General features: G+C 56.5%; 1 protein-coding gene across 2 annotated transcripts; it reads right to left on the minus strand.

Annotated features, from left to right (window-relative positions):
- Nucleotides 1-322: 322 nt before the first annotated feature.
- Nucleotides 323-9471, minus strand: APLN (apelin). 2 transcript variants are annotated; one of them, XM_070462267.1, is made up of 3 exons: nucleotides 9076-9471; nucleotides 3373-3544; nucleotides 323-2771 (listed from the first exon to the last, which is right to left on the minus strand). In XM_070462267.1, the coding sequence occupies exons 1-2, from the start codon at nucleotides 9140-9142 to the stop codon at nucleotides 3378-3380; spliced, it is 234 nt and encodes a 77-aa protein (XP_070318368.1). In that variant the 5' UTR covers nucleotides 9143-9471; the 3' UTR covers nucleotides 323-2771; nucleotides 3373-3377. The 2 variants fall into 2 exon arrangements, with proteins under 2 accessions (XP_070318368.1, XP_070318367.1); XM_070462266.1 differs by having other exon boundaries at nucleotides 3358-3544; nucleotides 9076-9244.
- Nucleotides 9472-12166: the final 2695 nt, after the last annotated feature.

The following is a 12166-nucleotide window of genomic DNA, read 5'->3' on the forward strand; positions in this document are numbered from 1 at the left end:
TAAAACTAAACTAGAACCTGTCAAATCTGTAGAATTTCCCACAAGACTTATTGAAGACACCTTTTGGATCACTCCTGTCTCCTCTTCGCTGGGTTTTACTCTGGATTGTGTATGCCTGTGTGCACCTAATGAGTTGATTAACCAAATTAGCATGTACCCAATGTTCCTTTCTGTTCTCCAAGATATTGGCATTTTGACAACAAGCATGAAGAAGTGAGACAGATGGGGCAGAATTGCATCGAACTCCTTGCATTTTATTTCTCAGGCTATCTTGTGCATCAAGCAACTCTACTTTGTGAGACATAAAATGATACATACAAAGTCATTATCAAATGTATTTATTGCAGGAAACAGAACATTTCTCAAGAAAGGCAAACTGGCTAAAAAGTCCCAGGAGTGTTCAAAAGTAGATAAAAATAGAAGAAGGCACGCACCAAGGATATAAAACAATTTTTAGTAGAAATCCCACCTTTAATCAGAATGTTCTTAAATAAATTTTTTTAAAGTCCTTTAAAGGACACTGCACACAACAATTAGGACACTCAAACAGATGCCAACACACTTAAAACTGGACTGCATGTTATGTCAACTGGTCATTAAGCATAGCGATTCTTTTTGTGAGTTTTTGGCAAATTAGTTAGAAGCCATTTGACCTGGAACCGATATAGAAGGCAGGCACTTCAGTCCCTGTGCGTGAAGTTCATGGGCATGGGGGGTGGGAGGGACCGGGGACCTCAGGGGAAAGGTGTGCCCCTCCTGAACGTGACCTCCAAGAGTAAGGGCGAATTGTCAGCTTTTCACTCTTTATTATAAAGACATATTTACACTGAACAATCTTTACAAACACAGTGAACACAACTAGGGAAAGGGGATGCTTTCTTAATGAAAAGGGCCTTAATAACTTTGTATAAATTAGTCTAAGAATCATACACAACCATTTTAAATAAGACAGCCCCTCAGCACCCCTACTGCTCGTGTCCCCAGACTTTCCCCGCCATCCCTTTCCGTCTCGTTCCCCACAGGGCTGGGCAACTGACGCGACCGGAGAAGCAGAGAGGAAGAGGGGGAAACGGCCCAGGCCCTGGTGGGGGCGTCCATGGCAGAAGAGGCTTTCTGGACACTGGTCAGTCCCCACTCCAGGCTGAGAGGCATTGGGGGGTCAGCGGGTGCCCAGCCTGGCTCCCCAGGGTGGGCCTTGAAGCAGCAGCGGAAGCAGCAGTAGCGTTAGCAGCAGTGGAGGGAACGGGAAGGGTTCGGGTGTAGGTGAAAGGGATTTGCTGTGGGACCCGGGGGGCCCTGACTCCCCCTTCTCCCACACATACAAGGGTGGCCATCAGGCTCCTGTCTTCCCTTTTCTCCTTCCCAGGCCTCTCAGAAGAAAGCCTGCTGAGATCCACACTTCCTCCCATCTTTCCTCCCTTCCTCCCCACCTTTCTTTCCTCTCTCCTTTCTGTCTCCCCCCTCCCCAAGGAAAGGCCACTGGAAGATAAAGTCCTGTTAACATGAAGGGAAGGCTGTTGAGTCCAGTTGGTTAAGGCCACCTCCTGGCTCCTGGGGGTCTCGGTGCCTGAGCTGCTGCTATGAAAATACCTGGGGTCTGCAAGTGTCACAGGAATGGGAGTGGCTGGCCAGCCACAGAACTTTCCACGCCAGGTTGGGGAATGGACCCGAGGCCAGGGAGGCCGGGACAGCTCCGTCCCACCATGGGGCAGCTCACAGCCAGCTCCCTCTCCCTTCCTAGGCACCCCGAGCCCCAACCCAGGGAGAAAGGCACTTCATGGCTTTGGAAAGCCTCATCAAGAAGGAAGAGGACGTCCTCACGTGGGAGCGGGAGACCTGAGCCCTCATTCTGGCTCTGGTGACACTGAGCAGGTCACCATCCCCCCTCCAGGCCTCTGCTTTTTTGCAGGAGTTTGCATAAGGAGGTGGAGCTAAGTGATCTCCAAGGTGCCTTTTGGCTCTGATAGTCTGTGATTCTTGGCAAAACCAAGTGTCCTGCTTGGCTTTCATTCCTGGGAGGGTACAGAGCCACCTCAGGCCCATCTCCTCCCCTCCAGGGCTGGAGCTGAAACTAACTGGGGTAGGGGGAGAGCGACAGTCAGGCAGCACAGCAAGGTGGTGAGAGAAGTGACAAAGTATCCATAACAGCTTTATGGAAAGCCCAAGCGAACTTCTTGGCCAACCCCGTACAGCATGGCCCCTCTCCTTCACCTCTTCCTTAACTGGGCCAAACGCGGGGAGGAGGAAGACACCATAGTAGCTATTCCTCTCTTCTCTGGTGCTTCATCTCCTCCTTGACCAGAGCGCCAAGCCCCCATTCCCATGCCCCCCAAGGCACTCTGTCTGCCAGCCAATACCCCATCCCTCCCCCCTCTCACTAGAGTCTCTCATTGCTCGGCTCCCTGGGCCCCTCTGGCAGCCAGGGGAAGGCTGATGCCCTAGTTGAAGAAGGGAGGGTTCCACCCAGCCCGCAGGGCATACCTGAGGCAGGAAGGGCCAGAGAAGGGTTAGGCATTAGGGTATCAGACAGAAGAGGTAGGGCTTAGAGCAGGGGGAGGACTGGCATTCCAGCGCGAAGTCTCCCAAGTCAGGAATCAGGGGCTGAATGGATCCTTGATGGGAAGGCAGGTGGGGGAGCAGAGCCAGCTGGTGAGCAGCTAGAAGAGGGGCCAGGTGAGGCAAACGGCTGTGAGGGCTCCAGAGAAGCAGGCCGATCTACAGAGGAGTAGAGAGAAATCGCAGGGGGTGGGCGCGTGGTGGCCCCTTCGGTCCTAAAGAGACAAAAATGACCAGAGAGGAGTCATTGATGTGTCCCAGGTCAAAGAAACCTCCTGGGGCGGGACAGAAGACCACCTTCAGCCTGCTCCGTGCAAGCCTGAACCTAAAGCCTCAGGCCCCTGAGCTGGTGCCCCTGTCCTGGAGACAGGGGGAGAGACAGCAGGTCACCTCTAACCTCCCCTCCCATAGCTCCAGGCAGCTCTCTTCCTGTCTTCTGCCTGCGGCTACCCCCAAAGCTCCCTGCCACCTTCTCCGCCTCTGGTGAGGATCCACACCCACACACATACCCTGGGGCACCGTCCCCCCCCAGCCTATTAAAGCGCCCCCCACTCCTGAGTCTTCCAGAACACTCCACCTGGGCCAGCCAGCCCAACTCTAGGCAGCCGGGCAGACTGGAGCCAGCACCTGACCCCTAGGGGAGCGCCAAGCCCCTCTCCAGCCTCGGCCGCCTCTCTGTGAGTCCCAGGGTTCTGTGTGCGGCTGGGACTGCCTGAGGCAGGTCTCTGGCCAGCAATCAGCAGCAGGGCCACCCAGCTTCCAGACTGTTCCTCCCCTGCCCCCTCTGTGCCACCCACTCACCGGAGGCTCAAGTACCTGCTTCAGAAAGGCATGGGGCCCTTGTGGGAGAGGCGTGGCCGCTGGCGCCGGAACTTCCTCCGACCTCCCTGCCAGGGCCCTGGGCCGCTCCTCGGCCCCCTGGGCTGCACCAGGTAGCGGATGGTGCCTTCTTCCATCTCCTTCCCGTCAGAAGTCTGAAGCAGGGGTCCTGTAGGAAGAAGAAAGCCGGGGTCAAGCCAGTCATCCCCAAAGGCTGATGCAGAGGGCCGGGGCCCAGGGGAGGGGCAGTTTCCCCATGAGGTGGCGCTCTCATAGCTTGTCTTTTTCAATCCATGAACCGATGAACTGTTTGCAACGATTACACTGTTCTGGGGCAAATGGAACCCACGACTCACATCTTGTGAATTATGCACCTGACTTTATGTCCTTTTGAGAGTCTTATCATGTTTCTGATGGGCACAAATACATGTTCTGTGTTCAGAACGTCACCAAGAGGTGCAGTTTGGGGTATACCTCCCACTGCACCCTGGCAACTGATAGACTGAAAACATTTTAGACACACCATGTTTCAATGAAATGAACTCCCCCCATCACGTGGCCATCACCTAGATTCAACAGTGATGCAGATGGAGTTACATACGCTTTGGTTCTCCTGTTTCTTTCTTTGCGGAGGTATTCTAAAGCAAATCTGGAACATGATGTCATTGTACATCCTTTGATACGCAGGTGACCCACTTTTGAGTCCTAGAGCTCTCAGACCTCTCCCCTGGGCATCTCATCAATGTCTAGCCATCTTGGGGCTCACTTGCTCCCATGACCTCCTGGTGGGTGTGACTGGGGGACTGCTGGGGGGGGGCAGTCTCTGATTCTCTGTGTCAGGGGGGCAGGGCGGTCTCTGACTCTGCCTTAGGCTGGATTCTATTCAGGCTGTGACCAGATTCAGAGGCCAATAAATACTGTACAAATGAAATGAATGAGTAAACAAATGAGTGACCGTCACCTGAAGCAGCAAGTGCATCGGGAAGGGGGCTGGGCTGCTAGAGTTGCCCCCCTTACCACAACCTCTTTTCATCCCCAGATCATACCCCCATCCTGTGTCTGATGCACATTCCTTCTATTCTGATCCCAGTTAACTTCTTTTCTGCTCTAGGGGCTCCCCTCTACATCTGTGCACAGAGTAGAAACCTTCTGATGCCAGAGCAAGCCCTGCCAATAGAATCCAAGTGGTGCTGGGTGTTCCTGGGTGTGATGAGGGACAAGACCCATGGGCCACCTCTCATGGAGGCTGATGTCCAGCCAGGGCAGGCGAGCTGGCATGCCACAGGCAAGCCAGCTACCAGAGGCCAGCAGAACGGGGAGTGGTGACAGTGCTGGGCAAGAAGCAGGCCAGCAGAGTGCTGGGCAATGCCCAGGATGGGGCTGCTCCGGGCAAATACAGTTTCTGAGGCTAGCGATCGTGAATCCCAGTCTCCCTCTTCCCACACCAGCAGGAGACCTGTTTCGATCCATCCAGGAGTCTCCACCACTAGCTCACAGTTTCCATATAACCGCTCCTTGGCTGCCAGCTCCCCCATTATACCCCTGGCGGCTCTTCCTTTCCTTCCTCCCTGCCTCCAGCATCCCCATGCTCCAGTTCCTTCCTTGGCTAGTTGGCTTTTGTGATTCCTCCTCCACTTGCACACAATTTCCAGGCATTTATCCTCCTCTTAGGCCAGAAGCAGGCGAGGTCTGTCCTGAGGGCCCTCCCTGCCCAGGCCCCTGGGGCCTGCCGCTCTCCAGCTCTGGCCCAGACACGCATGTGCACACTGTCTAGCCCTCCACCCTCCCTCCCGGAGAAGAGTCACAAGCCCATTAGGACTTCTCTGTTTACCAGCCACTCTGCATGCTTCTGGTTGGGGGTGGGTTAATGTGGTCCCCTAAGCCCAGCACCTAATGTAAATCCAAACACAAACTGTCTTCGCACTTTGGGGCAGTAGAAGCCAGGAGGCTGCTTGCTCCTATCGTGGGGCTACCTTCTGCAAAGGGGCTGGAACGTGTGTAGGGACAGGAGGGAAGCTCCTTCACTCAGCCCCCCACCCCAGCTGCTTCAGCTTCTGCCCTGTGCTTTGGAGCCCCCTCAAGGCTGTCCTGCCCTCTGCAAGAGGATAGGGATGATGCTAACGAATAGTACCAGAGAAACTCTCAGGGCAAAAAGGACTGTGCTGAGTGTGTGGCCCAGGCACACAGAAGCACCCTAAGGACCATTAAGGTCTCAATAAGTGAGGTCGTGATTCTTGCGTCTGAAGAGTGAAAAATGGCACAGGCTATGGTTCCAGGAACAGCAGGCATGAGAAGAGAGGCACAGTGCTCAGTTGGGAAGGGTAGCATCTACAAATGCTCAGACCCAGGGCTGTAAGTGGTGGTGGCAATCAGGGAGGGAAGCCTGGTGGGGGAGGCCCCTAAGAGGGAGGGAGGCCCAGATCCAGGATGAGGAGCACGGCTGGTGGGCTCAGACTCTAGCCAGGGAGATGTCTAGACACTAGGGCTGCAGAGAAGAACTACCTAGGCTGACTGAGCTCTCAGCCGGGCCCTGGAAAGCAGTCACCCAGAAGCCCCAGGCATCTTGCACCCCACTGGACGGGGGGCTCACTGTTCTCCTCATAGCCGGAAGTTTGCAGTTCCTCTCCCACCCTGATCCCATCACCCACTTGTTTCCTACTTTTGATTCTGAGTCTGGTTCACCCAAAGATAAGCTGACACCTGAAACCCAGGCTTTGTCCTGTCTAAAGGGGCCAATCAGAGGCTTTTGATTCTCATCACTGCAGAGGTCCTGGATACACAAGAGAAATCCCCTGTAGAAATTGGGGCCATCCCCAGTGAACTTAAATATTTTCCTCTAACTCATCTGCTACCTAAAGGAAGGCTAGGGCAATCCAGCCAAGAGTCACAAGCCTACAGGGACCGAAGTGCCATCAGCATCTCCACTGTGAACCAGTCAGGGGTAAACAGGGCTTGCTTTTCACACCACATGAACTCCAACCCTGCCAGCGCACAATGAGGTGTGTGCACTTTTCAGGAACATGCCATCCTCACTTGGAATGAAGTATCTTTTTTCTTTCTTCTTACCATCCAGCCTGTCTTGTGATGGCTTTAAAAGCCCACACAAGTGGCACTGGCTGTGTCCCCTCCACTGCTCTGGGGTCCTGCATGTGTCTCCGGGATGAGGTGCCCCTCCTCTTTCTGCCCAGCCCCATGCTCTGAGCCGTCTTCCCATGCCAGCCAAGCCACTGAGGACCCCTGCCCTGGCAGCCCTGCTCATCTGCTTCACCTGCGTTAGTCCTTTACTGACTCGGGTTACCATGGGGCTTAGCTCTGAGGCATTGGGGATGGAGTGGAGACAGCCCCTCCCTGAGCCAGAGAGGTCAGAGGCTGTCTTCACGCTGTCACGGTAGCCAGGCCTCAGCTGGGGCTGGGGAGAGGCAGGAGGGGGCCGGAGAGAGAGAGGTGCTCAGACAAAGACCAAGGACTGCTTGGCCCTGGCTCAGCAGTTTGCAGACTCAGAAGAGCAAAGTGTATCCCAGGTCAGGAGGCAGCTGAGGAGTCTGTGTGTGTTAGTGGGGGTGCATTCCAAGTCAGGGCACAGTGTTGTGGAGGAAGCATGGATTTCAGGCCTGGAACTCTGACTGGGGACTCGGGCTGCAGACAGCATGTGAGTCTGCCCCCGGGGTGAGGTGCTTCAGAAAAGCTCTTTTTCTGACCCAGGACAGGAGGCGCGAACAGCAGGACCTATGTCCTTGGACCCTGGGCTGGTGGCCACCTGCACGGAGGTGGCCGCCTTGACTCCAAGAGAGGCTGTGGGAGGGGCGTGGGTGGAGAGGCAGGGGGAGCCTGGGAAGTTTCCAGTGCTTGGCTTAAGCAAAACGTGAGGGCAACAAATTTACCCAAAGCAGGCTGTGGAGATAGGCGACCTAATGAAAACGAGGTGAACTGAAGCAGGACGTGGCAGGGTCTCAAACAGACAGCGCCCTTCCCTCCTGTTGAAACCGGCTCTGCCTTTACCTCAGTGCTACCCCAACAGTAGGACACCTAAAGGGTCCGAGTGCTGGTCGGTCAGTGAAGGGTCTCCCTGGAGGTTCTGGGGGAGCCCCAAGCCTGCCAATCAGGCAGGCCCAGCTTCCTTTGGGATGCCCTCTCAGCACCCACTCTCCCTGAAGGCACCACCTGGGGCCATTTGCCAGTGGTGGTGCCCCCTGGGTGTCTTGTCTTGCCAAGTGCACTGGGCGGCAGGCTCCTGGAGGGCAGATCCCTGCGGGGCCCTTCATTTGTATCTTTTGCTCACTTTCGGCCACTGCCCGCCTGACAGGAGCTTGTCAGGAAAAAGCCTGCTCCCCTTCTTCTCAAGGAGGTGGTTGACCCAGGGCTCGGGCCCTGAAAAGAGAGACCACTGGATAGCCAGCTGAAGGCAGGTGGTGCCAGAGCCAACCATGTCACCTTCCTGAGAAGCCAGAACAGTGTCAAAGGCAAGAGCTGAGAAAGCAGGTGACCTACGAAGAGAGGTGGAGCCCCGCCAGGCCCCTCAGAGCCTCCAAGATTGCACTGTGCTCTGGAGGGCCTGGAACCAAGGAGGACCCGGAGCCTGCCTCTAGGAAACGTGCTGCCCTGCTCTCTGCCTCCCTCTGCTCCCACCTCCCGGAAACTCCAACCCTGGCACTGGCATTAGTCCACCTGGTCTTGGCTTTTCTATTCTGTGGTGCCAGTCAGGCAGCAGTGACAGCCAGATCATACTACTGTGGCAGCTGGAGGTGGGAGCTGGCAGCCCCAGGAGACACTGAGGCACAGACAGGCAGCCTGGACCTGGACGCTGGGCTGTGGGTGGGGACCGGGCTTGGGGACGATTGCCAAGTATACCAGGTGGGGCTGCGGTGCATGTGGGGGCCAGCTACCTGGAGGTATCCATCGGGTCAGGCGCTCTTGCCCGGTTTGGTACCTGGAGACAAGGGGACTGAAGCGCAGCATGACCATGCCTGGGGTGCAGGGGAGGCGGGAGGGAGCCAGGATCTCAAAGAACTGAGTCCCCGCGGTGAGACCGAGGCCTTGGGGAGAGCCTTCCCGTATGGGAGCAGGAGAGCAGACCAAACAGGATTTGGGGGTAAGGGAGGAGACCGGCCCGGCCCGGCCCGGCCCGGCCCAGGGGAGGCTGCCTCAGCTCACATGCAGACTGCAAGGAGCAACAGCTGGGCTCCACGCCGCCGCCCCAGCCGCGCGCTCCTGCCTATGCAACAAGTGTCACGTCTGCATCTTGGCACATCATCCCCAGTGGCCCGCGCCCCTGGACCGGCCGGCGGCCCCTAACTTTCCACGCGGGAGCCCTGCCCACCCGGCTCAGGTCAGTTCCCCCCAATGACCCACGAGGGGAGCGGGACGCGCCTCCCCCCGATTCCCTGCAGCACGTGGGGCGCGGGGCGCGGGACCCGGGGCGCACTCCTGCGGCCCTGAGCTCCTCAGACTGCGAGGGGCGACCGGGAGGGGCCAGGCTCCGGGCGGGTGAGGCCCCAGGCCGAGCCGAGCCCCCCACTCCCCGAGAGGGAGCGGTGTCCGCGGCCGACGGGCCCGTGACCCCGGGCGCCCTGTCAGTGGGCGGCCCGGCGCGTGGCGGCTCCGGTACGGCTCGCGCGCGGTTCCCGGGAGGCGCAGAGGGGGCGAGCGTCTGGGCGGAGCGCGGGGGTTGCAGCGCGGACTAGCGGGAGGGCGCGCACTCACCTCCGCACGCCGCGCTCAGGCAGAGCCAGAGCAGCAGGAGCGCTTGCACGCAGAGCCGCAGATTCATGCTGCTCCGCCGGCCGCCGCCGCGCGGCCCGGGCCAGGGGGCGGGGGTGGGGGCGGAGAGGCCGGGGGCCGAGGGAGGCGCGAGCCGCGGCTCGGGCGGGCTGCAGGGCGCGGAGCTCGCGTGGCTCCGGGCCGCGAGACCGTGCGCCCCGAGCCGCGCCACGGGCTGGCCGGCCGCCGCCTCCTCTCTCCCGCAGCCTCCCTCTCCCGCCGCGGGGCAGCGCCGCCCAGCTGGTCTCGGCGGCTCCGGGGGCGGCGGCGAGCCCGTTCCAAATGGCTGGCGGCTCGGCTGTGGCTCCAACGGCCCGGGGCTCAGGCTGCCAGCGGGAATGCGCCCCGCTCACTCCAGGGGCTGCATTTTGTAGCCTGTGGCTTGGCCGCGAGCCCACTTGGTCATGTGGTCATCGGGAGGGCTGGAGGGGGGGCCAGGAAGAGGGAGAGGGAGCGAGCCTCCCGCACCGCCCCCCTCCCGGCACGCACTCGGCAGCCCCAGCCAGGGCGCGAGAGGGAACCTCGAGGTGGCCCCACAACAAAGGCGGCGCGGCCGCTCTGACAGCCCACAAGCGGCTCCCCGGACAATGCCCGCCTGGCCGGGGGCCAGAGGGTTCTGGAGACCTGAAGGATTTCAAACCCAGGAAGCGTTTGGGGCGGTGGAGGGGCACACTTAACCCTTTGTCGCCACGCTTCCTTAACAGCTGTCAAGGAGCCGAGGCGCTGCCCCCACTCGCCCCCTCTACCCCTGATTCGGTCCATCCGCACGGCCACCCCGCAGCTCTAAGGACTTAGCCGAGATCCTCAGGCACTGGCCCACCTCTCAACTCTGTGTCTTCAGCTGGGTTTGAATTGTGCCCGGTGCCCCCATTTCTCCTACTATCCCTCCAGGATGCACCCTCTAACTGGAATGCCCCCACCCCATCCTTCCACTTCTCATTCAGAAGACTTGCCAGGATAAAGGATAATCCAGAAGAGGCTGCCCCGGTTCCTCTTCGTCCTTGGGACATGCGACAGCTCCTAAGAGAGGGCATCTGCTCTCTAGTTCCCCATTATCACAACAAGGGACCATTTACTGACTCCAGACAGCCTAGGCTGGATTCATTTTGCATGTACTTGGGACTCCCCTCTGAAAGTGGGTCCCGAAGTTGTTTGCCTTCCCAGTCTAGACTGTCCCTTCCTACAACCTGGGAGCTCCCAAGACAAGGAACTGCCTTTCACTGCCCTGGGAACCCCCTAAGATAGGACCTTGTCTTCTCATCCTTCTGCATCTCTCCAAAGTCCCCAATATCGGTCTCTGCACATAGGTGGCACTCAACACTTGTTAAAAGACTAAATTGAAAGGTGTTTCCACATTTCAGCTGGCCAAGCAGTTTGCTTGAAGGGCAAGTCCAGATTTACACAAAAAACACCTTGAACTGTGTGTGTGTGTGACATTGAAGATGTAAGAGACCACTGTAGATTTAACATTTTTTGAAATATTAATCCAGTGTATGCCCAATTTTTTAGGAGTTTCTGTCCACAGTAATTGTCAACTCTGGAGTGTGGGTCTCTGCTTTATTCACAGGTGCATCCCCAGGCCTAAAACAATGGCTCGGGCATGGTTGATGCTCCCTACATAATTTTGAATTTATAAACGAACTTTCCAAAACGCTTCCTATTGCCTAAATCAAGGTAGTGAGGAGGGGATAATACAGGGTTCTTGTTCACAGCCTACGGCCAGATTGACCCCAGTCCAGTAGGAAAAAGGCAGAGACAGGAGAGGTAGAGGCGTCTTCACCTCTTCATCCGTGAGGCCCAGGCGGTGAGCAGTGGGCATTAGCAACGTGAGATCATTCCCCTTGAGCTGCCTCCTGGAAAGAGGCTTCCCCCTCCAGGAGGAAAAACAGGGGACCTCTAGTTTTCACCCTCAACAGCTGCAGGGCCTTGCTGTTGTCACCTAAATTGACTGCATCTCGCAGGGATGATCATCTCCGTGCTACCCCCTTCAGGGTTGTTAGGGGATTGAATGAGATAATGTACCTGAAGGCACCCGTGCAAATCCGAAATCAACCCTTGTGGGATGCTTTTTAGGAACCGTGATCCTGTAACCGCTGATGGAACTAGACCAGGCATTTGCGAATGAGCGCCCCCATAAGTCCGTTCATGGAAGCGTTCATATTTAATTGCTCCTTAACCAGGGTGTGGATGGGCTATTTGCTAAGTGGTTAAGAGATGCTCTCTCCAATGCGATTGGCCCCAGTGACGTTTAAAATAAAATGAAAAATTCATTTCCCCGGTTGCACTGGCCACATGTCAATTGCTCAGTATCCACCTGTGGCTATAGGCTACTGAATTGGACGGCACAGAATAGAACCTTTCAACCGTTGCAGAAAGTTCTATTGGACAGTGCTGGGCTAGAGTAGCCCCATCATTCTTTCTTCTTTCTTTCTTTCTTTATTTGGCTGTGCTGAGTGTTAATTGAGGTATGCGGGATCTACTTTCCTGCCCGGGGATCGGGAATCGGGCCTGGGCCCCGAGTGTTTGGAGTTTGGAGTCCCAGCCACTGGACCACCAGGGAAGTCCCTCATTCTTTCTTCTATAATCCTTTTCCCCACCTTACTTTGTCTTCAAAATGCACAAGGGAACAACATACAAAAGCAAAGCCAAATTCAAATTTAAGGCAAACAACTCTCAGTAAATAGAAGCTGCACTGTGCAGCTTGTGGGATCTCAGTGCCCTGACTAGGGATTGATCTCAGACCATCAGCAGTGAAAGTTTGGAGTCCCAACCACGGGAGTGCCAGGGAATTCCCAAGGCATGCATGGAAAGCAAGATTTAAAGAGCTGGCCACGTGGGAGAATTATGTTTTAATCTAATCCTTCTCTCCACTTCACTGAACTGCATCCATTTTTCCAGTCCCGGATCCAATATCACATCTTTTCCCTTTCTTAGTCCTCTAGATCTCCTCTTTTTCCTTTTTCAGTCCGCTCTCGCCAACGGTAACTTTATCTTCTTCTTAACAGCTATGGCTATAACTTTCACTGGCAGTTAC

This window comes from Odocoileus virginianus, unplaced genomic scaffold, assembly GCF_023699985.2.
Source record: "Odocoileus virginianus isolate 20LAN1187 ecotype Illinois unplaced genomic scaffold, Ovbor_1.2 Unplaced_Scaffold_2, whole genome shotgun sequence".
Classification (NCBI taxonomy): Eukaryota; Metazoa; Chordata; class Mammalia; order Artiodactyla; family Cervidae; genus Odocoileus; species Odocoileus virginianus.